This window comes from Hemicordylus capensis, chromosome 3, assembly GCF_027244095.1.
Source record: "Hemicordylus capensis ecotype Gifberg chromosome 3, rHemCap1.1.pri, whole genome shotgun sequence".
Taxonomy (NCBI): domain Eukaryota; kingdom Metazoa; phylum Chordata; class Lepidosauria; order Squamata; family Cordylidae; genus Hemicordylus; species Hemicordylus capensis.
In genome coordinates this window covers 91,023,167-91,049,148 of record NC_069659.1, presented here as the reverse complement: position 1 = coordinate 91,049,148, position 25,982 = coordinate 91,023,167, and the positions used below count along the sequence as shown (strand labels likewise).

General features: G+C 41.7%; 1 protein-coding gene across 3 annotated transcripts in view; it reads right to left on the bottom strand.

Annotated features, from left to right (window-relative positions):
- SIM2 (SIM bHLH transcription factor 2) overlaps positions 1-25,982 on the bottom strand; it is a 98,995-nt gene that overhangs the window by 33,832 nt on the left and 39,181 nt on the right. For all 3 annotated transcript variants that reach the window (XM_053307764.1, XM_053307765.1, XM_053307766.1), the window contains 2 exons: positions 17,100-17,185; positions 7,207-7,406 (listed from right to left, as the gene is read on the bottom strand). In XM_053307764.1, coding sequence (XP_053163739.1) covers positions 7,207-7,406; positions 17,100-17,185 — 286 coding nt within the window. The remainder of the gene's footprint in view (positions 1-7,206; positions 7,407-17,099; positions 17,186-25,982) is intronic.

Genomic DNA, 25,982 nt, shown 5'->3' with positions numbered 1-25,982 from the left:
ACCAATGGAATAATGGAAACAATAGATCCTCCACACCATCGTGAGAAAATTTTGTCTGCCAGTGATTAGTCACAGACGCTGCAGAATTGTTTATATTTGAATAAGCACAGGCTGTTACTTTCTGTTTTGAGATCAAGGACAAACTCGGCTGTGCAAGTAATCTTTTTCTTTAACTCTTCCATGCCAGTATGAAAGGCAAGGACAAACCTCACCAAAGTCAGACACATACACAAGCTAGGAAACTTTCACTTCCAGATACAGGCGTGGGGGAAACTAAAGCACCTGTAGCCATGGACCAAACGCTGTTTGAGATGAAACAGATTTTGCAGTCAAATGCCACTGCTCTTCAGCAAGTCATCTCAGATGTGACTCAGATGAAACGAAATATGAATGAAATAAATAAGATTTCAAATATTGATGAGACTGTCAAGAAATTAGCACAGGATAATAAAGAATTTAAATTAAGGGTTGAAGCTGTGGAGAAGGATCTAGAATTACTGAAAGATGATAGAGAAAAATTACTAGATCAAATGGCTTTGTTGGAATTAAGACAAAAAGAGAGATTCTTAAGGTTTAGAGGCATTCCAGAAACCCCTAACCAGAATATTAGAAAATTACTTGGAGAGGAACTTGCATCACTTTTGGGAATTACAGCTGATGAGATGGAGGCCCAGATTGAGACAGCCTTTCGTTTGAACTCGGACTTTGCTATAAGAAACAAATTAATCAAAGATTGTTTAGTACAGTTTTCCACCAAATCAATCACTGAGCGAATCATTCAGGCTCATTTTACTACAACCTTAACAATTCAAGCTCACCAGATATAAATTTTGAAAGAAATTCCAGCTAGAATCTTAAGAAAACGCAAGGATTACAAATTTTTGACTGATGCTTTAAATGCTAATGGAATATGTTTTAGATGGGAATTACCAGAGGGAATCTCCTACTTCTACAAGAGTAAGAAGAATAGATTCACTGAGCTCCTCAAAGCACAAGAATTTTGGCAGAAATACAAAAAAGACTTATCTTCTGAGCATCCTGCTTCATAAATATATAATTTAAACTACACCATATGGATTACAAATGAACTCATAGATTTTTTTCTTGGAATGTAAATGGCTTGAACTCAAAAATTAAAAGAAATAGGGTTTTTCACTTTCTTAAGAAACAAAATTTGGATATAGTGTGTTTACAAGAGACTCATATTAGAAAACAAGATAGAAAACTTTTGGTTAATAAGGCCCTGGGACAAGAATTTGTTTCTTCAGATAAGAAAAAAAAAGAGGAGTAGTATTTTATGTTAAACAGCAATTTGAACCTAAATTGATTTTTAAAGATGAAGAAGGCAGGGTACTTGCGCTGGAAGTCTTAATTTCTGGAGTTAAAATGGTGATAATTGGAATTTATGCCCCAAATGAAAAGAAAGTTGAATTTTATAACTATTTGGATCAAAAGATGGCAGATTTATCGAATGTTAATTTGAGTGTATTGGGAGATTTCAATGGAGTTGTTTCGACATCTTTGGATAGAAAATCCGATTTATCGGATAAGAACTTACAAGGTAAACTTCCTAAAGCATTTTTTGAATTAGTAGAATATATGGACCTTTATGATTTATGGATAATTAAAAATTCTAATGCAAAAGAATATACCTGTTTTTCTGAAAGATACCAATCACATTCAAGGATTGATATGGTTTGGACATCTAAAACTATTATATCTTATATGAAAAGAATGGACATTTTACCTAGGACATTTTCGGCTCATAATCCAATTTGCTTTGCATGGAAGAAGGAAGGTGCGACCTCATTTCGGTGGAGCCTGAACGAATATCTTTTGAAAAAACCAGATGTGGTCAAGAAAGCCAAAAAGAAGTTAAAGGACTATTTTGAATTGAATTTAAATCAAGGATTGGATAATAAAACTGTCTGGGATGCAAGTAAAGCGGTTTTGAGAGGTTTTTTCATACAGCAAAATGCATATTTTAAAAAACAAAGAGGATTGAAAAAAGAGGTATTATTGATGCAGATCTCCAAAAAGGAAAGGGAACTGGTATGGACTAAAGACAAGAAGAAGGTTTCTCAAGCTATTAAGATTCTACTACAACAACTTTCTATGTTAATAGCAAATGAACTTGAACAAAATTTGAAATATATTAAGCAAAGATCATTTGAGTTTGCAAATAAACCAGGCAAGTTGCTAGCTTGGAAAATTAGATCTGAGAGGAAGAAAAATCTAAAATACTTACAAAAATGGGCTCTCTTATAATGGAAAGGAAATAAGGATGGAATTTTTCAAATATTCAGAACTATATAAAGGCAAAATAGTAGAAGATAAAAAAATTGAGCAATTTCTTAGATCTAAAAATATTCCAAAACTTTCTCATCAACAAATAGAAATTATGAATGCTCCAATAACAGTTATGGAATTAACAGAAGTAATAAATCAAGCAAAATCCAACAAGGCCCCAGGGCCTGATGGACTCTCAGCTTTGTATTATAAGTCATTTAAAGACCAAATTTTACAACCTCGTCAATGGACTATGAATGACATTTTACGAAAAGGGATTATGCCAGATTCATGGAAATATGCAAATATTACAATAATCCCTAAGCCAGATCAGACCCAATATTAGTTAAAAATTATAGCCCAATATCACTTTTAAATAATGATTACAAACTCTTTGCTGCTGTTTTGGCAAGAAGAATGAAAGTGATATTAAGAGACTTTATTCATGAAGATCAAGCTGGCTTTTTGCCAAAGAGACAATTGAGAGACAATGTTAGAACAGTCTTAAATGTATTGGAGTATTATGAAAAACATAATGACAAACAGATGGCGATGATTTTTTTGGATGCAGAGAAAGCTTTTGATAATATTTCGTGGCAGTTCATGTGGGGACTATTAAAGGAAATAACTGCGGGTAATAACTTTATTAGAGCACTTAAAACTATTTATTCGGAACAATATGCTAAGATTATTGTAAATGGAGAATTATCAGACAATTGTGTAATACAAAAAGGGACTAGACAAGGCTGTCCACTCTCCCCATTGCTTTTTATATTGGTTCTAGAAGTGCTTTGTAGAAGTATTAGAGAAGATGATGAACTACATGGTCCCAAAATTGGGAGACAAGAATATAAGTTGAGAGCCTTTGCAGATGATGTTGTGTTATTTTTAGAAAATCCAATGGACAAGATTGAAAGACTTTTGGACAAGATACAGCAATTTGGCCAGTTGGCTGGATTTTATATAAATAAGACTAAAACTAAGGTTTTGACTAAAAATATAGATTAGAAAACTAAAGACAGATTATGTGAAATAAGTGCCTTAAGAGTGGAGAAGAAAGTGAAATATTTGGGTGTTTGGTTAACAAATAATAATTTCTTTGTTGTAATTATGTTAAAACATGGAACTCAATGAAAAATGATTTGCAAAGATGGTCCAAAATGAATCTATCTCTAATGGGAAGAATCTCAGTGGTGAAGATGAATGTTTTACCTAAAATGTTATTTCTCTTTCAGACTATTCCTATAATTAATAATATGACTTGTTTTAGGCAATGGCAGAAGGATATAACTAAGTTTGTTTGGCAGGGGAAAAGACCAAGAATAAATTTTAAGAATTTAACAGATGCAAAGGAAAGAGGTGGCCTCACCTTGCCAGATTTAAGGTTGTATTTTGATGCTGTATGTTTGACATGGCTAAAAGAATGGATAACATTGAGAAACCCTAGAGTTCTTGATCTGGAGGGATTTGACAGAAGGTTTGGATGGCATGCTTATTTATGGTATGAAAAAAGTAAAGTACATAAAGATTTTTTGAACCACTATGTAAGAAGGAGTTTAATGAGGGTATGGTTAAAATATAAAAATTGGTTAGAACCAAAAACTCCATTATGGATATCTCCAATCGAAGTTTTATCATGTAAAGAAGTAAATATGCAGGTGCCTGGGGGTATTTATAGAGATCTGTTGCATTTTCATGGAAAGGATTGTAAGTTAAAAACTTTAAATGAAATACAAAATGTGGTAAGAGATTGGTTTCAGTACTATCAGTTAAATGAGATTTATAAGAAAGACCTTAAAGTTGGATTTGAGGATCAGATTTTGAATTTTGAGAAGGAACTATGTCAAGATGATGAAAAATTAATTTCTAAAATGTATAAATTGTTACTTTTAGAGGAGACAACAGAGGAATTGCTTAAAACAACTATGATAAAGTGGGCTCAAGATGTTGGACATAATATAGAAATGGCAGCCTCGGAAAAGTTATGGAAGAATAATATAAAATTCACTGCTTGTTATACTTTGAAGGAAAATTATTATAAAATGATGTACAGATCGTATTTGACACCAAAAAAACTAGCATTAATGTATAAAAATGTTTCAAACAAACGTTGGAAGTGTGGGGATTCTGAAGGTACTTTTTTCACATGTGGTGGACTTGTGGGAAGGCTAAGGCCTATTGGGACATGATATATAATGAATTGAAGAAAATATTTAAAGTGACATTTCCTAAGAAGCCAGAATCCTTCCTGCTAGAAAAAACACAAGGAGAAATTTCTACAAATAACTTTTTTCCTGTATGCCTCTACGGCGGCTAGAATAATATATGCACAGAAATGGAAGACTAATGAATTGCCTTCAAAAGAAGATTGGCTGATAAAAACTATGGAATATGCAGAGATGGCAAAACTTACAACACTGATAAAAGATCAAAGCTTAGAACATTTCAGAAAATATTGGAAACCTTTTTTGTTGTATTTAAAGAATTATTTTCCTAATATGGATCTTACAGCTGGATTTGAAGTTTGAAATGCAGGTTGGGTAGACTAATGGTTTTTTCTTTTTTCTTTAAGCTTTAAATTTGTGGGTTTTTAAAATTAATATTATAATAAGGTAAACTTTATAGTTTTTATTTCACGAAAAGAGGTGCGCGGGAAGTCCAATTGTGTTTATTATGGATGTTAGGATTATTGTTAAAAATTAATAAAAATTAAATTCCAAAAAGGGGGGGGGGAGAATAGCTAGAGAAGACTTTCTTGTGCTATTTTTTCCTATGGAACGCATTCTGGTATTTTAGCTGCAAATGTGTATTTTGCACATTAGAACTCAAGCCAATGCTGAACCTCTTATGAAAGGCTATTTAAAATGGCATTCCCATATTATGGGAATCGCAGCCCAATTCTGAGGCTGCAACAAAATTGCAGCCCAATCCTGTGCGTGTTTACTCAAAAGTAGTAAGGACTGTAGCTTTAGGAAGAAAAAATGGGAGGAAGATGGTTTTGTAATTTAAGGTATAAAACAAGAAATTCAGAATCCTGGTGTGTGAAGCTTTGCCAATGGTTTCTTGTCTGGATCTGGGCACTCAATAAACCTGTTCAGGCATGTTTCAAAACATAGATGCTGTATCCAGATCCATGCCTGTAAGCCTCCCCCTACCCCTGCTCAAAGTATTTGTATTATTATTATTTCTTGTTTACACAGTCATACAGGTGTTATTGACTGGTTTGTTTTATCCAGACATCGAGTCCTTCCCAAGGACCTGGGATGCCAGAATTTTATTGTCAATTGTTATAGATATCGTCGCAGAATATAGGCTGTTCCCAGTAAAGCTGCTTTTTGTAACTGGCTGATGGTGATTTCTGTGGCCCCTATGGTGTTGAAGTGCTCTTCAAGGTCTTTTGGGACTGCACCCAGGGCGCCAATTACCACTGGGATTATTTTGGTCTTTTTCTGCCACAGCCTTTCAATTTCAATTGGTAGATCTTTGTATTTTGTGATTTTTTTCTATCTCTTTTTCTTCTATTCTGCTATCCCCTGGTATTGCTATGTTGTTTATTTTAACTTGTTTTCCTTTCTTCTCGACTACTGTTATATCTGGTGTATTGTGTGGCAGATGTTTGTCTGTTTGTAGTCGGAAGTCCCATAATATTTTTACATCTTCATTTTCTTCAACTTTTTCAATTTTATGGTCCCACCAATTCTTGGCTACAGGTAGCTTGTATTTTTTGCAGATGTTCCAGTGTATCATCCCTGCTACCTTGTCATGCCTTTGTTTGTAGTCAGTCTGTGCGATCTTTTTACAACAGCTGATTAGGTGGTCCACTGTTTCATCTGCTTCTTTACAAAGGCGGCACTTGCTGTTTGTGGTGGATTTTTCTGCTTTTGCTCTTATTGCATTTGTTCTTAGTGCCTGTTCTTGTTTAGCCAGTATTAATCCCTCTGTTTCTTTATTCAAGTTGCTATTCTTAAGCCATTGCCAGCTCTTGGTGATGTCTGCTTTTCCGCTTATATTGTGCAAATATTGACCATGCAGGGGCTTATTTCTCCATTTTTCTGCTCGATTCTTGACTTGTTCTTTCTTGTAGGCCTGCTTTGTTTCATTGGTGTTGAATAGTTTCTCGTTCTTGACCATTTTAAGTGCATCTTCTTCACTGTCCATTACATAGTCTTCAAGTCCTCATTATTATTATTATTATGTTGTTGTTATTTTTACATTTATATCCCGCTGTCTCCCAGTACAGCATTTGTTTCCTCAAGCACTTTCCTGTGTATTTTACTGCCTCTCCCCTCACTTTCCTGTAGGGTGGAGTTTCAGCATATGTCACTGAAGCTTACAGGCATGCTTCTGTGGATGCTGTACCCATGGACAGTGTCCATGATTCGAAGTCTGCCTGAACAGGGCAAATTTCTTTCTCATTGCCAATGTTGCAATGGAGTAATATGGTAATTCCTCCATTCTCAACTTTGCATGATTAGAAAGGATATCAGCTCTTCCAAACAGAGCTCTAATCTTCTGGAAAACTCTAGTTGACTCAATTACATTTCAGTTTCAGACACAACTGTTAAATGCTACAGAATGAAAATACTCACTCCATCCATGATATTAAAAATAGTACCTTAACAATGGTGTGAAAATAAGCTACAGCTTCACTTTTTATTCCATGCTCGTTACAGGTTTAATAGTTAAATCCCTCACTGAATAAATAGTAGAGGTTCTATAAATCCTGTGATTTAAAAACTAAGCTTTGTTGTAAATGTTCTGACAATATAAAGGTGATAATGCTGTTGCAGTTTTGCATTTGTATTGTTCTTCTACTGTTCTTTTTTTTTACCTTTTATCTTTTTAAACTACCATCTGCAAGTTACCACAAGCATATGAAGAGAGGGAATAGAAAAGATTTAAATAAGTTTTACTTACCTGGAATCGAGGAATATTAATTTTAAGTCTAGACTTGCTCTGAACATAAACATATTACTATGAAGTTTGATCTCGGTGATTGCACTGGGAGGTAATGATTGACCTACAGCAACCAGCCCCACAATTTGGTAACAAGAATCGTACAAAGACATATCCAACATGTACTGCCGTATCTTCAAATAGCCACTGCAGTGGATCACCTAGAATAGTGTGAGAAAATACGTAAAAATATGAAAAGAGAAGAGCTTCCTCCTGACAAGACTGTTGACCAAGAATACCATACCTTTTTTAAACATCATTTTTCTCTATAACCTGTTAAGATTAGAGTAGTCGGATTAATTTTTAAACTAAAGTAGAGGTATGCCATTTAGTGTATGTGAGTGATATATGACAATTAATTTGGCATTCATTTTTGGACTTTGGTTCTATATAGATATTTGTATAGTTAATTATTTTGTGTTAGCTCTCTAATATGTATCTTATTATGCAAAGGTCATAAGAACAAAATAACAGCCCTGCTGGATCCGGCCCAAGGCCCATCTAGTCCAGCATCCTGTTTCACACAGTGGCCCACCAGATACCACTGGGAGCCTACAGGCAGGAGTTGAGGGCATGCCCTCTCTCCTGCTCTTACTCCCCTGCAACTGGTACTCAGAGGCATCCTACCTTTGAGGCTGGAGGTGGCCCACACCCCTCTGACTAGTAACTGTTGATAGACCTCTCCTCCATGAAGTCATCCAAACCCTTCTTAAAGCCATCCTGGTTGTTGGCTGTCACCACATCTTGTGGCAGGGAATTCCACAAGTTGATTATGCGTTGTGTGAAAAACTACTTCCGTTTGTTTGTCCTAGATTTCCTGGCAATCAATTTCATGGGATGAACCCTGGTTCTAGTGTTATATGAGAGGGAGAAGAATGTCTCTCTATCTACTTTTTCCACACTATGCATGATTTTATAGACCTCTATCATGTCTTCCCGCAGTCGTCTTTTTTCTAAACTAAAAAGCCCCAGGTGTTGTAGTCTTGCCTCATAAGAAAGGTGCTCTAGGCCCCTGATCATCTTGGTTGCCCTCTTCTGCACCTTTTCCAGTTCTACAATGTCCTTTTTTAGATATGGTGACCAGAATCGTACACAGTACTCCAAGTGTGGTCACACCATAGTTTTGTATAAGGGCATTATAATATTAGCCCTTTATATTTTCAATCCCCTTCGTAATGATCCCTTGCATGGAATTGGCCTTTTTCACAGCTGCTGCACATTGAGTCGACACTTTCAACGAGCTGTCCACCACGACTCCAAGATCCCTCTCCTGGTCAGTCACCAACAGCTCAGATCCCATCAGCGTATACTTGAAGTTGGGGTTTTTTGTCCCAATATGCATCATTTTACACTTGCCAACATTGAACCGCATTTGCCACTTTGTCGCCCACTCCCCCAGTCTGGAGAGATCCTTTTGGAGCTCCTCACAATCAGTTTTGGATTTCACTACCCGGAAGAGTTTGGTATCATCTGCAACTCTGGCCACCTCGCTGCTTACCCCTGCTTCTAGATCATTTATGAATAAATTTAAAAGCACTGGTCCCAGTACAGATCCCTGGGGGACCCCACTTCTTACTTCCCTCCATTGTGAAAACTCTCCATTTATCCCTACCCTCTGTTTCCTGTCTTTCAACCAGTTAACAATCCACACATGTACTTGACCCCTTATCCCAAGACTGCTAAGTTTCTTCAGGAATCTTTGATGAGGAACTTTGTCAAAAGCTTTTTGAAAGTCCAGGTACACTATGTCAACTGGATCACCTTGATCCACACACTTGTTGATACTCTCAAAGAACTCCAAAAGGTTGGTGAGGCAAGATTTCCCTTTGTGGAAGCCATGCTAGTTCACTCCTAGCAGGGCCTTTTCTTCTATGTGCTTTACAATTTTATCCTTGAGGATGCTTTCCATCAATTTGCCTGGAATGGATGTTAAGCTAACCGGCCTGTAATTTCCCAGATCGCCCCTGGATCCCTTTTTGAAAATCAGTGTTACATTTGCTACTTTCCAGTCCTCTGGTACAGAGCCCCATTTCAGGGGTAAGCTGGCAAGGAGGTTGGCAATTTCACATTTGAGTTCTTTGAGGACTCTTGGATGGATGCCATCCGGCCCTGGTGATTTGTTAGTTTTCAGTTTTTCCAGACAGTTTAGAACATCATCTCTTGTCACTTCTATCTGACTCGGTTCTTTAGCCTCCATCCCTAAAAAGCCTGGTTCAGGAACAGGTATATTCTCAGTATCCTCTGCCGTGAAGACAGACGCAAAGAACTCATTTAGCTTCTCTACAACCTCCATATCCTCCTTAATAATCCCCTTCACTCCCTCATTGTCTAATGGTCCAACCACCTCCCTGGCAGGCTTCCTGCATCTGATGTATTTAAAGAAGTTTTTGTTATTCCCCTTGATATTTTTTGCTAAATGTTCCTCAAACACTCTTTTTGCCTGCCTTATTGTCACCTTGCATTTCTTTTGCCAGAGTTTGTATCCCTTTTTGTTCTCTTCATTTGAACAGGCCTTCCAATTTCGGAAGGAAGTCTTCTTCCCTTTTATGGCTTCCTTGGCAGTACCTGTTAACCATGCTGGCATCCTCCTGGACATAGTGGTACCTTTCCTCCTTTTGGGTATACAATCTAACTGGGCTTCTAGAATTGTGGTTTTGAGTAAACTCCATGCACCCTGGAGCGAAGTGACTCTCCTGATTTTCCCTTTCAGCTTTCTTTTCACCATACTCCTCATTTTGGAGAAGTTTCCTCTTCTGAAATTCAAAATGTCTGTGTTAGACGTCCTTGGTGATTCTCTTCTCGCATGTATGCTGAATTTGATGGCACTATGGTCACTGTTCCCTAAAGGATTGATGACACTGACATCACGCACCAGGTCCTGGGTGCCACTCAGAATTAAGTCCAAGGTCACCTTCTCTCTGGTCGGTTTCAAGACCAACTGTTCTAGGGCATAGCCATTCAGCGTATCTAGAAATCTGACCTCTTTGTCCTGACCTGACTATGAATTTACCCAGTCTATGTGTGGGTAATTGAAGTCACTCATAATTACAGCTTTGCCTCTCCTTGACGCCTCCCTGATTTCCTGCTGCAACTCCTAGTCACTGTCAGCATTTTGATCCGGAGGGCGATAGCATGTCCTCAGTAGCACGTTCCCTTTCAGGCCTTGTATTGTCACCCACAGGGTTTCTGTGGAAGAATCCAGTCCACCTATGTTTTCTAGCTTATTAGATTCTATGCTTTCTTTAACATACAGTGCTACTCCACCTCCAAGGCACCCCTCCCTGTCCTTTCTATAGAGTTTGTATCCAGGGATAACAGTGCCCCCCTGGTTCTCACAGTTCCACCATGTTTCTGTTATGTCCACTATATCTATTTCTGCATTAGCAACCAAGCTTTCCAGCTCACCCATCTTGAAATATCCCATGTCATTGTGAAATATCCCATTAGATTCCCTTTATAAGACTTCATTAAACATACATACACATGCATGTATGTATCAGAAAATATTTCATTCAAAATTATACACTGGATCAACATGGGCTGATGTGCTACTACTACATTATACTGTTTTTTATTAGAGTGAAACCTTGGCACAAACAGGACATCTTTCTGCCTGGAAAAAGGGAGCCAGATAGGTGGCGCATGAGAGAGAAAAAGAGGCTTGAGCCCATTAAGGATTCAGAGCAGGGTTCAAGATATGAATCACTTTACTTGTCCCATTTGACTATCTAGATCTGCACAAAGAGTATGTGACTCTTCTCATTCAGTAATTGCCAAAAGGGATCATTGGAGAGTTTGGATTGTCATCAATATGTTGATTATATCCAGCTCTATTTTCTGTTTTCATTACATCCAGGAATAGCAGTTAAGACCTCGAATAGATGCTTGATTGGGCAGTTATATACTGGATGAGAGCTAACAAATTGAAGCTTAATTAAGACAAGACAGAGGTGATAATGGAGAGCCAAACTAGGACTGGAGGATTGTCTGTTTTACCTGTTTTGGATGGTGTTACACTCTTCCATAATATAATAATGTATACTGAGTGTATTCCAGGACCATGCATTGCTGGATTCCAAGTGCTGGCAGTGGCCAAACTGGTGAGCCAGCTACAACCACTTATCTCAGACAAGGATTCAGCCTGAGTCTTATTTTGACCCTTGCACAGCACTGTATTGGCTATCTTTGAAGACTCTTCAGAAGTTTCAGTTGGTGTCAAATGTTGTACTCATCTCTTGACAAGGACAGGTTACAGGGAGCTTATGATATTCCAATACTGACAGAGCTATTAGTTTATAGTCTCAGTTCAAAGTGGTGATGAGCTTAAAATCTGGGATCTGTACTTCTTTGCACCTGTATGTCCCTATACTCTCAGAGCAGCAAGGGAGATGCTTCGCCATGTCCCATCCTTCAGGGATACAAGATCTGTGTGGGCCAGGGACATAACTATAATAGGGCAAGGGGAGACAGTTGTCTGGGAGCCCACTGCCTTGCCCCCCCCACCAGAGGCAAGTCACATGACTGACTCCCCCAGCCACGCACCCACCCGGGCTTCCTTCAGTTGTATTCATCCTCCGAAACTGATGTGGGTGTTAAGACCTGGAGCTACCAGCATGTTTTTCTCTAGTACCATTAAATGACTTGCATCATCCACAATTTACAAAATAATAATTTAGGATGATGTTCTATTGTGGCACATAGTGTGTGTGTGTACACACACACACACACACACACACACAATGCTTTTTGTTACCACTATTCAGCCTCATTTAAGATTTATTTACTTCATGAGCTGAGCTTCAGTGGGGGGGTGCATTTTAAAATCCTGTCTCTGGGCCCGCTCCAACCTTGCTATGCCCCTGGTGTGGGCTGCAAGCTGTGTCTTCTGCATGGTGGCATCTACTGTGTGAAACTTGCTGCAAGATACTCCTTTGGCTTTTTTGCAGCTACATGTTCTTGGAGGCACAGGTGGTGGCGATGTGCAGGAGTACCTTTTACCAGCTATGGCTGGTATATCAGCTGCAACCCTACTTGGAGAAGTCAGACCTAACTTCAGTCACTCATGCACTGGTAGCATCCATATTGGATTACTGCAATGCACTCTACGTGGTGCTGCCTTTAAAGACAGCTTGGAAGCTTCAGCTGGTCCAGAATGCTGCTGCAAGGATACCTGTGGGTGCTAGACACTCCTCAAGGATCATACCTTTTCTGTGGCAGCTTCACTGACTGCCAGTTTGCTTCTGGGCCAGATTAAAAGTGCTGGTCTTGACCTTCAGAGCCCTACATGGCTTGGAGCAGCCTCCTACCATGTAGGGCTTTAAAGGTCAAGACCAGCACTTCAAACAGGGGCAAAGCCACTATTGGGCCAACGGGTTCAAAGAACCTGGGCCGTGACCAATCAGGGGCCATGTCTTGTGGCCCTGACACACACCCCGTGTCTGACATCAGATGCGGGGGTGCTAGTTTAGCTCCCGAGTGGGGGCCACACAGCCCCTTCAGGAGTTAAACTCCAAATCCCGAACGGAGCGTCAAGGCTCCATTTAGGAGCCAGACCACACACACACCCCACGTCTGACATCAGACGCAGGGGTTGAGGCAGCCGCCATGGCCACACACGGGCCGGCGGTGGTCCCACTACGCCCTTGACTTTGAATCTGTTGGGCTGCATTTATCCATACAAATCTGCCAGGGCCTTCCACACATCATCTGGAGCCCTGCTTTGACCAAGATTCTCCATGACTGACCGAGATTCAGTTGGCGATGACAAGAGGCGGGATATTTTTGGTTATGACCCCTAGGCTCTAGAACGTCCTCCCAGAAGCTTTGCCATGCCCCCTCCCTTAGGTGTTTTTTTTTAACATCTTAAAACCTACCTGTTTTGAGAGGCTGTGTTTTATTTGTGTTTGTGTTTGTATTTATTTTAATTGCTTTAAATTTTATATTACTTTTACTGCTGTTTTTACATCCCAAGCAGTATTATACTTGAGGGGCAGGATATGAATATTTTAAATACATAAATACATGTATGGTGGTTTGTTAGAGTTTTGGTACTGGTTAGTGGCTAGAAAGTTGTGTTTTGTTGCTGGGCTGTTTTTCTTTGGTTTGTACTGTGCTGCTTTAAGCTTGTTTTTGGATGTTAATATTATGGATTTTATAATAAATGACTAAACACCACAGTCAGAAACTTATTCAGTGACAGAAAACATGTGTATTAGGGATGTGCATGAACAGTGCAGGCAGGGTGGGGAGAGGTTCCCTTAAGAAGCAGGTTCTTCCCTGCTCCACAGCCGCCCCACCCCTTTTCCAAGCACAGTGCTCGCTCTAGCAAAGGTTGCAGCAGCTGCGGCGCTGTTCCCAAGTCAGTTTGAAACATTCCTTATATGTAATTAGATTAATAATACTTTTGTAAGCAAAACTTGAAATCTAACAAAGAGACTCACAAGCTGCCTTGAACTTTTTTTAAAATAATGGAAAGGTGGGTTATAATTTTTGTTTAGATAAATAAGAATTTCTAATATTTTTATAATACAGTTTGTGATATAGACCCCCATTCTACATCACAAACTGCTTACATAATTCTCACTTCCAAAAGAAGCTTCCCCGCATGGCATGGGAACTGGGTAATGGAAAACTGATGTTTCAGAAACACAACTCCAGGTTTGTGCTGGACATGCAGAATTAGTTGGGCAGCATTTTGTTTTAACCAGGCCATTGGTGCAAATTTATTTTATCCTCAAAAGATTAATGATATAAGCAGTAATAACACAGACAACTGACATAGCTAGTTTAGCTTGGTTAAATATGGGCTGACATGAGTCATTCTGCAGTATAGCTGGTGGCAAGGCACCTGCTGGAAGAATATTCCAAGAAAAGAAAATATAGTGACAAAAACTATAGTAAGTGACAAATTAAGCATATCCGTGTCAATCCTTGACCTGTGGTTTTTCCAGTCTTCTGGCTAGTTTTAAGAACTCTCAGCTGGGTCTTTTTGCTAGAAGGAGGGGCTGGCAACCATAACAGCTATAAAGCCAGGGTTGTGTGGGAATGCACCTGTGCAGAGAAGAAATGGGAAGCTGTGTGGCAAACTTTATTGCCATCTTCTTTGTTTCTCACCTGCTGGAAGAGCAAGAAAAATCACAAGAACTGTTGGCAAAGAGACTCTGTCATGCCATTTGCTGTTGCTTTTGTCCTTGATCTGTAGTCTGTCCTGTCTTCTGGAAAGTTTTTGGTCTTTCAGCCGAGTCTGTTTGCTAGGAGAAGGTGCTGACAGCCATTACTGCTGTATAGCTGGGGCTGTACCAAAGGTGCAGCTGTTGTCACAGCTGATAGCAGGCTACTGGGCAGGCTGCCTGTAGGCAGTCGCCAAAGCCAGCCACCAAAGAGAACCATGGGGGCTGAAGCAGCAAGATAGACAGCTAGAATGCAAGTGGAGAAAGACATAACTTGAATCCAACAGATTACAACACAGAGAACACTTGAAGATGCAGCAAATGCATGCAGCAAAGAAGCAGTTCTTTTCTGCTTGCATTGCCTCCACAAGCCCACATCCAGTGGAGTTGTCCAGGGTTGTGAAAGGGCTATTACATGCCCCTTCTCCCTTGAATCAAAATTTGGAACTATGTTACCTGCTGTGGTGTCTTTAACAAGTTTTAAATGGATCATATTTGAGCTGAACTGGATTCCACATTTCTTGCATAGCCTATTATGGAGGTGTCCAGCAACTTCCCTTGTGTGGTTAAATTGTATCAGTTTCAGTTTGTGACTCCCGAGGGCATGGACAAGACTTGGGATGGTCTGCCTTACCTCCTGTTCTATTGATCCTTGCCCAAACGGCTTATACGATCCAGCAGGAATGTTGTTGGAGAGGGTCTTGTTAATATCATTAATGTCTCTCTGAGGGAGGGCAGGATGCCTCCTTGTCATCCATTTCAGATCGGCTATGGGGTTGAGGTGACCTTGGCTGGCTTGTTAGATGATCTCCAATTAGGAATCGAAAGAGAGAGTGCGACTCTTTTGCCATCTCTACATATAATATTTGTGAGTATTTTACCCTCTGCTTTAAATGGTTTTCTAAGAATTCTTCTAAGACTTTTCTCTTGCAGATATTTATGGGGCACTTTGCACAATCATGAGCATGAAAATTCTATATATTAGATAACCACTGGCCACCACATCTGAAGAAGGACATTGTAGAACTGGAAAAGGTGCAGAAGAGGGCAACCAAGATGATCAGGGGCCTAGAGCACCTTTCTTATGAGGCACGACCAAAACACCCGGGGCTTTTTAGTTTAGAAAAAAGATGACTGCGGGGAGACATGTTAGAGGTCTATAAAATCATGCATGGTGTGGAGAAAGTGGATAGAGATTATTTTTTCTCCCTCTCCCATAACACTAGAACCAGGGGTCATCCCATGAAATTGATTGCCTGGAAATTTAGGACCAACAAACAGAAGTACTTTTTCACACAATGCATAATCAACTTGTGGAAATCTCTGCCACAAGATGTGGTGACAGCCAAAAACCTGGATGGCTTTAAAAAGGGTTTGGATAACTTAATGGAGGAGAAGTCTATCAGCAGCTACTAGTCGGAGGGCTATAGGCCACCTCCGGCCTCAGAGGCAGGATGCCTCTGAATACCAGTCACAGGAGAGTAAGAGCAAGAGAGAGGGCATGCCCTCAACTCCTGCCTGTAGGCTCCCAGTGGTATCTGGTGGGCCACTTTGTAAAACAGGATGCTGGGCTAGATGGGCCTTGGGCCTGATCCAGCAGGGCTGTTCTTATGTTCAGTTGGAAAATAATATCAAACTAGCTGACCCGTACAGAGCATCTGTGCGCTCCTTGGGGCCGGCTGTTCTCCCCTCCCTCCCGCCCCACTCTCTTGCCCTCCCTCCCTCCCTCCTCTCTCTTGCCCTCCCTCCTCCCCCCACCCAACTCCGCGACCGGACCCACCGCCTGGCCTCTGCGCCCAGGCGTGCCGCCGCTGCCGCTTGCCTCCACGCCCAGGCCGGGCCTATTGCCATTACTTGTCTCCATGGCCGGGCCCGCCAACACTTGCCTCTGCGGCCGGGCCGGGCCGGGCCCACCACTTATCTCCTGGGTGCGCCTCAGCCTCAGCCAATCAGCTGGGTGCCAGGACACACATTCTAAGGCACACTCAGGAGAATTAATAATATAGATTGAAAATTTTCAGCTTATTAGATAGAATCAACTGAATTATTAGATTCGTTTAAATTGTTCTGGATACTTAATAAGGTACTAATAAGGCATTTGAGCAAAAGCTTCTAATTCAAATATGTCATTCAACCAGATTGTGAGAACTGAACTAAAATCAGGGCTTTTGTGGCATTAATGAGGACTGCACTAAATTTGCACCCATGAAATGTTTCAGGGTAAAAGGAGGATTTGGAATAGGAAGAAAAGTTTCATAGCCCCCACATATTGTTGCCTACTGTAAACAATTGCTTCTTTTCTTTATCTCATCTTGATTCAGCACAATTTTTAAAGGGGCTTCTTTCTGAGGTGATTCTAGCACAAAATAGGTAGTAGAATGATATGTTCTACTGTCATGTAGACAGTGAAGTCTGGCTCCATGATGATGTCAAACAAAATCAGAGGGAGGGTTTCATGTCTGCATTCCTGCTTCACATTGCCTCTCCACTTATTACTGAAATGCGGGGAGGGGATGGTTTTTTGAAGAGTAAACCTTTTTACAAACCTCTTTCATTTTGGCTCTGCCCTACCATCAATAAGATATAGCCAGCTATATAACTGTAGAACATGTGTTTATGTTAAGCTGAGCTTGTAAAATTAAGATCTGTTGTTCTGGGAAGATAGCAAAAATCTGAGTACTTTACCTTATAACCACTACATGTCAAACCTGCATTCCGCTTGGCCAAGACACACTTCATTCGCAGAAAAAAAGATCTCTCTATTTCATACTCTGAAAACAAAATATAAATGTTTCAAAACTTCCAACAATGCTCCTTTTGATTCCTTAACATAGCTTTCTAATATCATCACTGTGAAAACATTTTTTAATTAAAGACAGCATAAATATGGAATTGATAGTTTTATTATACTTGGAAGATCCTATAAATTTGTATCTCTAATCTCACTGTTTTAAGTACCACTTAAAGTCTAAAAATCCTAAATCCATTAAAATCATGAGTGTGTGAGTGTATGTGTGAATTTCCCTAGTTCTCATAGTCAGTTCTTCTGACATGTGCATCATTCATCTTCGTAAGGATTAATGGATAGGTACCCAAATTATAATCCTCCTATTTACTGGTACTTTTTATAGTGACTCTAGCATCAGAATAAACTACACATGGTTGTATCATTCAGGTATGTCAATCAGCCATAGTATTCAAGTAGTCGATAAAGTTCACCAATTCAAAAACAGGTTGCTTACCTGTAACCAATGATCTGGTAGTGATCTGTTACAGTCATAAGAATGGGTTCTGTGCCTGCGCGGGACCATTCAGGCGGAATTGACTAGCTCCTCAAAGCACTTAGCCCCACCCCCTGCATGTAGTGCTCTAGCTTAGTTTGGGCAGGCTAGCGTTTTCTCCTCAGTTCCTGGAGGACTGACAGATGGATGCAATCATTGTATGGAATGAGACCACAGTCCAATAAGGTAAGTAGTAATTTATGTCCTGTAAACATACGAGCTGTCATTTCGCATACTGCAGTGGGGCCGGTGGGAGGGTCTTATGACTGCAACGGATCACTACCAGATTATTGGTTATAGGTACGCAACCTGTTTATCTGGATCATGATCTGTTGCAGCCATAAGAATGGGTGACTAATGAGCTGTCAGTCTGGAGGAGGGTGAAGTATGCTAAGGTAATACCCTTTTGAGTACACCCCTCATGAAATTGGCCTGAGCTGCATTGTGAAGGTCCAAGGCATAATGCTTGATGAAAGTATGCTCAGAGGACCAGGTTGCTGCAGTACAAATGTCCCTGAGCTTGATGCCGGCCATGTGGGCTGTAGGGATGTGAAAACAGGTTCGACCCTGAACCTGTTTGAGGTCAAACTGGTTCAGTACGACCGTTCTGGGTCAAACCAATCCTGCCCCCAGTTCGGTCCGACCTTGGACCAACCCCCCCCCCGATGGTTCAGGGGATCATGGTTTTTTAAATTTTACTTTACCTTTAGCCCCTTCGGGGGGGATTCCTCTAAGCTGTGGGAGAGGGGAGTCCACAAAGGTTCCCCCTCCCTCCACCATCCTCGGTCATCACCACCACAGCCCATTTGGCTGCTTTATTAGGCGTCCGCTTTGTTAGGCCTTTATTCGGGCCTCCATATGCTGGCGCAGTGGCCATTTTGTTCACCGCTATGCATGCGCAATGGCCTCTACGAGGCGTGGCATGGCCCAGGGCCTTGCAGAGGTCATTTGCTCATGTGCAGTGGCCTTTTTAAAAAAAATGGCCACCACACATGCACAAATTGCCTCTGCAAAGCCCTGGGCCATGCCAGGCCTCACAGAGGCCATATGCACATGCGCGGCGGACAACATGCCCACCATGCCAGCATATGAAAGCCCAAATAAAGGCCTAATAAAGTGGGTGCCTAATAAAGCAGCCAAATGGGCTGTGGCAGTGATGACTGAGGATGGCGGAGGGAGGGTGAATCTTCACGGACACACACACCCAGCCTAGAGGAAGCCCCCTGAAGGGGCTAAAAGCAAAAATAAAAATAAAAATAAACCCGGACCGGACTGAACCAGGGTGGCGGGTTAGAAGGGGTGCTGGACCAAACTGGTCTGGTCAGGTTCGAGCGGTCCCGGAGTCAAACCGAACCAGGCCAGCTGGTTCCGTGCACATCCCTAGTGGTCTGCAGAAGTAGCATAAGCCCTGGTTGAGTGAGCCCATATGGTCTTAGGGGGCTCCACTTCTTGATGTGTGTAGGCCAGGAAAATAAGTCCCACAATCCAGTGGGATAGCCTCTGCTTGGAAGTCTGGCAAACCTTCACCCTACCTTTGTAACCTACAAAGAGGCATTTGGTCTTTCTATTGGCTTGGTCAATTTCAAATAGAAAAGAAGAGTCCGCTTCATGTCTGGAGAGTTCAAGGAATGCTCCAGCGCCATCACTGGATTGCAAAAGAAGGTGGGTAATACAATGTCGATGTGAAAGTCAGTAACTATTTTAGGTCTGAATTCAGGGTCTTGATGAAGCACCACCTTGCCCTCATGAAACTTAGCATAAGGAATGTCAATACGGAGAGCATTTAGCTCAGAGACCCCCCAAACCAACGTTATGGCCAGGAGAAAAACCATCTTTAGTGCTACTAGTTTAGGGAGCACCATTGCTATAGGTTCAAAGGGAGGTTCTGTCAATGTGGACAGTATGAGAGACAAACTCCACTGTTCAGTAGGTCACCTAATCAGTGAGTAGAGATTGTTGAGGCCTTTCAAGAATTTCTTGGAGTCTGGGTGCTATAAGACCGTTTTTCCATCCTATTCGGGATGCTGGGCAGAAATCGCAGCCAGGTGAACCTTGATAGAAACGTTGGCCAATTTTGTTTCAAGGAGGCAAGGTATAGGAGTACCTGACAAGAAGTCGCGGAGTATGGCTGGAAACCATGCGTCTGTACATACAGCTGAAATCTCTTCCATTTACTGTTGTAATTGACTCAAGGGGACACTTTGCGTTGGTTAAGGAGGATATCATTTAAGAGCCTATCCTCCAGGCAGTCAGGTTGAGAGTTTTGAGGTCAGGATGATGAAGTCCGCCATTCTCTTGAGTCAGAAGATTTTCGTGCTGAGGTAGACGTCTGTGGCAACCCCTCGACAGTCTGAGTGCCTGTTGAAACCATGGCTGTTGAGGCCACCACAGAGCAATCAATATGCAGCTTGCAACTTCCTGCAAGACCTCGGCCAGAACCCTTTTCAACAGAGGGTAGGGTGGAAAGATGTACAGAAACTTCTGACCGCAGTGGAATTGGAAAGCATACCCCCTGGAGTTGAGGCCAACACTGGCTCTTGAGCAATAAAGGGGGCACTTCTTGTTCTCTGCTGTGGTGAACAAGTCAATTACTGGAGTGCCTCAAGCATGGAAAATTGGTAGAAGATATGCAGGGCTGATCTCCCACTCGTGCTGACAGAGGAGGAGTTGTGACCTACAGAGGAGATCCGCCAAAGTGTTGTCCACAACTTTGATGTGGATGGCAGTTAGTGTCATTTGCTGGACAATGGCCCAGTTCCAAATCTGTAGGCTCAGCATGCACAGGGAACAGGAAATGGTCCCTCCCTGCCGGTTTAGATATGTGATTGCCGTGGTGTTGTCTAGGCTGATCTGCACAACTTTGCTGACTAAAGACAGCTGAAAAGACTTGAGAGCTTGAAACACTGCCAGCAATTCCAGAAAGCTGATGTGTCTTTGATGTTGACTCGGGGACAACAGTCCCTGAGCATGAAGATCTCCACAGTGTGCCTCCCAGCCTTGCATGGAGGTGTCAGTCATGACCCACACAGATGGTTGGGGTATTTGAAAGGGCACGCCCTCGAGAAGGTTCACCTCCTTTGTCCACCAATGGGGTGATGTTAGAATTGGGTGCTGAATGGTTAGCCACATCTGGGCACTGTCCACATAGGGAGAGCATGGTCCTTATCTTTGGGCACTGTCTGGGTAGTTGCAAAGGTGGAAAGTGTTACCATTTGTGTAGGCTGTGACTTCTGAGGGCGAGGTCTTGGCATGTCGACAGTCTGTGTCTGCATACACACCACCATAGGATGTTTTGGTATCAAGGAGTCTGTTTCAATCCTCGGGGCGGGGGGGGGGTAACCTGTGTCCACATCGAAACACCCATTGAGGGGACAGGCAGAGGTGTGTCAATGTTGAGACAGTGACAGGTATCCACAATTCTGGTGGGGGACTCACCTGTGTAGCCGTAAGGACCATCTACATCGAGGACTGGCACGTTTTCCAGAGCCTATAGTCCTGATAGTTGAGGGGGGAGTCTCGAGGAACTACACTCAGCCTGTGAGGCATCGCCTCCTGTTAAAGCACGAGACAAGCCTTGAGTGCCCACATAATCAGTAGGAGCTTTCCATGTGTGAACAGAAGCTTGAGCTTGAAAAGGCTGAAAAGCTGATGGTGTTGAATGGTGTCAGCAACCAAGCCACCCGGTGTGAGAGTCTGTCCAGAAAAGGACGAAGCAGAGAAGTTGTTGAGCAGGGCTGGATTAAGCTAGTGTGGGGCCTGTAGCATATGTTATGAAGGGGCCCCAAATTAAAAAAAAAATGCACATAAATATTAAAACATAAATTATTTACTTGCATAGTAAAGTAATTCAATTTTTTCATTTGCCTAGTGCCCCCCCACCAACCACCCCATGCCTCCACTCAGCTGAGCCAGCCAGTCAACAAACTTTGCAAAACACACACACACACACACACACACACACACACACACACACTTTTGTGACTCCTGACCATGGGTTCTCCTTTGGAGTTATTTTCACAAAGAGAAAGGGGGTGGGGAACAAAACTCTGAATGTTTAAATTAAAAGGTTTTCAGGAATTCTGTACTTTGAGAAATCTGAACCTATTAGCAATTTTGGCACACAACAGTGGATGTTTGATTCCAATGTGTGCAGAACATATTGGATCCCAGCAGCCATCACATTAAAAGGGCCATTTGACAATATTAAGAATATATGTTTAACCTCTTGTGCAAGCCTGACAGGAAAGCAGATGTATATTTAAAATAGTTGATGCTTTGCAAATGAATGTGATTATGATGAGGTGCATTAGCAACTTCCATGAAAACAGAAGTATCCAAAAGACAATCTTTTGGCAGGAGGCACAGCCTCTTTCAATCTAAATTACACTAACATGCTTAATATTAAAAGGAGGAAATGCACAAATAATTCAGTGCAACCCTAAGCATGTTTACTCAGAAGTAAGTCCCACTGAACTCAATGAGCCTTACTCCCTAGTAAGTGTGCTTAGGTTTGCAGCCTCCATTTATCTTTGGACAATTTCAACAGGCATCCCAATGTAAAGCTAATGAAGTTGGCAACGCAGCAGTAGTTATTTCAGTTCTAGAGGAGAGGAAAGGAGCTCACCCTAAATTTGGCAGCCAGTTCCTTGAAAAGCAATGATCACAAATTCCCTCCCAACAGCACTAGATACTAAAGGAGGATATAAGTGACCTTACCCAACAAGACCGTGATATAAGCTCCCCTCAACTGATCCACTAAACTTTGAGACTCCTCTTGCCGCGCATCTGAGTTACTTCTGGCTTTCTTTTTCCTCTTAAAGGTACACATTCTCATTGTTTATCTTTACCCTCTCCCAGTCAGTCGGAAAACGCTGGCAACATTCAACTAGCATCTTCTTTAGCTTCCTTTCTTCTGCCCGGCATAAGTTAGTTGTTTTTTTAATCTAAACTGCTCTTATTTCTTTTACTCTCTCTGTGTGTATGTTTTTAAAAACTTTTACAGTTTAAACAAATAAAGACCAACTCCCTGGCGATTAAGTTATCTTTGAGACCCCTTTGCAAGCTATCTGTTCCTATTGTTGTTCTTACTGCTCCCTCCACTTAACATAATAGATAACCCAATCAACACCATGGTGCTAGGAAGACCTTGCTTAAATGCCCTCAAGCAAGGCGAGAGAATGGGCAGCAGCATGCAATGAGGAGAGTCAGAGAGCACCAATTAGAGATCAAAAGAAGGGGCAGACATTCAAGCCAGGCATGCGGGGCCTGAGAAAACGCGGGGCCCGTAGCAAATGCTACATTTGCTACTATGTTAATCCGCCCCTGTTTTTGAGTCTTCAGAGCCGGAAGCAGAGCAGGGCATGGCAAGAGACAGTGTTCCAGTCAAAAACCAATCTGGGTCGCAGAGGCTAACACACAACTAGGAATCTTTCTGGCTCAGGTTAGGGGCTGGTAAATGCTCCACAAAAGACGTGTGTTGTCTTCCAGCACCTGGCTGCAGGTTGCAGACGCAATTTATAGTCTGAGCTGATAACTCTCAGCTGGCAGAGATTCAGGGCTTATCAGCTTTCTGAAAGAGCCGCATACTTCTCCTGACGGTTTCCAGCTGTTGGTGCCATCTTGTGACTCTCCTCTGTTGTGGAGTCATTGGGGGTTGCCTGTTTAACCCATGTCCTGATTCCTCAGTCCCTAACTCTGCTGCCTCTGACTGCTGTGTTTGTTCTGGAACAGCAGCCAGATCTGTTTCAGCTATTTCTTGGGAACTGACAGCTGGGCTCTGCCCCCCGCCCCAAGGTACCCCTGCGCTGGCTGGAGGGATGTCAGTATCCCCTTCCTCCTCACTATCTGAGACCAGGGGCATGACAAATGGGTAGAAATCTGAACTTGAGATGGAAAGGATCCCATAGTTTTTGGTATTGAGAAAACTGAGCCTTCCTCATAGACGTCGAGACCCTGTCTTAAAAATTCATAAAAGGTCAAGGCTGAAGGAGTGCTTTTGGTGGAATCTAGCATGTGGAGCAGACATTGTGTGGTCGCCTGTTCCAGGTCAAGTTCAGTATTGTCAGCTTCCAATTCAAAAGAGACTGGAGAAGTCGTTGCCTGAACAAGACGCTGGGTGCGGAACCTAACTGCTGGAGATGGAGTCACGGCAGGCAAAAGAGAGTGCTCATGGCCTCAAGCAATTGGTACTGAAGTCGATTTTGAAAGCATCGGTGTCAGGGCTAGGTGTTGAGCTGGGCATTGAGTCATCGATGAGGGGGAATCGGGCATTTCCATGTCCAGCGTTGGTGGGCGAAACCGGGCAACACCTGAGATCAATTGCAGGGTCGTCGATGAAGGAGTTGTGCGAGAAGGGGTAGATTGATCATGATCAGCTTTGGCCCCCTTGCTGTGGTGTCTCTTAGGGAGAGGCTCTGCTTCTGTGTCAGCTGCCTGATGTCAGGACATATGCCATTTTTGGTGAGTCGAAGCAGAAGGCAGCTTCAGAGTCTTAAAAGTTAGAGGAGTGGGTGACGAGGCAGGAACCGTTGAGGTTTTAGACTGCATCAAGGTAGATCTTGATGTCAACTTCAACATCGATCCCGATGTTGGCCTCGATACCGTACCCGATGTCAACGGTACGGGAGCGTCCACAGGGGACCCTGGCATTGGTGTCCCAAGGTGCAAAACATCATCATATAATGTGGCCCATAAATGAAGGGCTCTGTTCTTTCTTGTCTGATGCGGAAAGGTGAGGCAAATTTTACATGTAGAGGTATTGTGGCCCTCACTGAGACATAACAAACCAAGTTTGTGGTCATCAGCTGAGGGAAGTTTAGAATTACAGCGGGCACAACGCTTGAAAGTCTTTTTCTTTTCCATGACAAAAGTACACTCCACGAGAAGTAATACTCAAATAGGGGAGATCCAAAGGCAAAGAACGATAGGTCAGTCCGAGGTCGTTAGCTGAGAAGTACAGTAGATTGATGAACAAGTTTAAAACGAAAAGACTTAGAATTGTGTGGTCCATTCCATGGTCAAGAAATAGTATTAAAAGTCTGTTATTTTTCTTTCTCTCACACAGAAAGTAATTCTGAGGAGCTAGAAGTCTGAGGTGCCAACGCAATGTGGTCAGAAAGGAACTGAGGAGAAAATGCTAGCCCATCCAAACTAAGCTAGAGCACCACATGAAGGGGACGGGGCTAAGCACTTCGAGGAGCTAGTCAATTCTGCCCTAATGGTCCTGCGCAGACGCAGAACCCATTCTTATGACGGCAACGGATCCAAATCCAGATTCATAAACCATGTGTGAAGGGGTAACTTCAATGACTTGATCAAAAACTCAAGGTATGTCCCAATTCATACATTAGATGTAGTGCTGAAACAGACCCATCCAAAGCTAGATATTTATTTACATAGCCAGTTTGAACCAAGATGCCTAATTATAAAACCCAGAAACACAACATGCTCACATAGGATGTGTCTGTAATTTTTTTTTAATGAATTATTTTTGTTTCTATGAAATGTGTCTTCTGAATTACTGCCCTTCTTTGAATATCAAGGGCAACATGTCCAACTTCAAACGCATTTTAGATATAAAATGTCCTGTATTTATATTAAAAGGGTTTGCTCTGTTTTACTCTTGTAAACAGGATGTATGTCATGGTACAAAAAATAAAGCCTTGGCTAACTCATATAATTCATTTGTGTTTATTCACTAATAGACATTCCACATGACTTTTTGCACAAGATTTTCTACCCACTTCTGTGAAATTATAATCATGCAACTTTCATGCAACTCAGAATCACCCCTGGGGTAATGGTTTGAAATCAGTCTTCCTTGTTTCTCCCATCTTTCATGTATTTTTAATATGGAGCCCATAAAAACCTCACAATGTCCTGTCAGCTGGTAAATGGTCATCATGAAGCATATTTACAACTCCATACGCTGTAATTAATTGTTCTATAGAGTAAACCCTGCATACCTATCAGCTTATAACTCAAAGTTAAATCAGTGGAAACAGAACCTACACTTCCACTCAATAATGGTGTGACAAATTATACTGGCACAGTTGTGCCAGCATAGTTAAGATGGAGAGTAGTTTCAACATTCCACCATTATAAGCCCTGAACATTCTATTTCCAAAACCATTTCCCCAATCCGCCTGGCCATCAATGCATATTCACTAGGTGACAAGGGTTGGTGACATTCTTTCAGATGTTTGTTCTTTTCAGTGGTATTTAAATGATTTTGTAGTCCATTTGTATAATTTCAGCCTTTAGACTGCATGCCAGAAAAGTGCTTTTT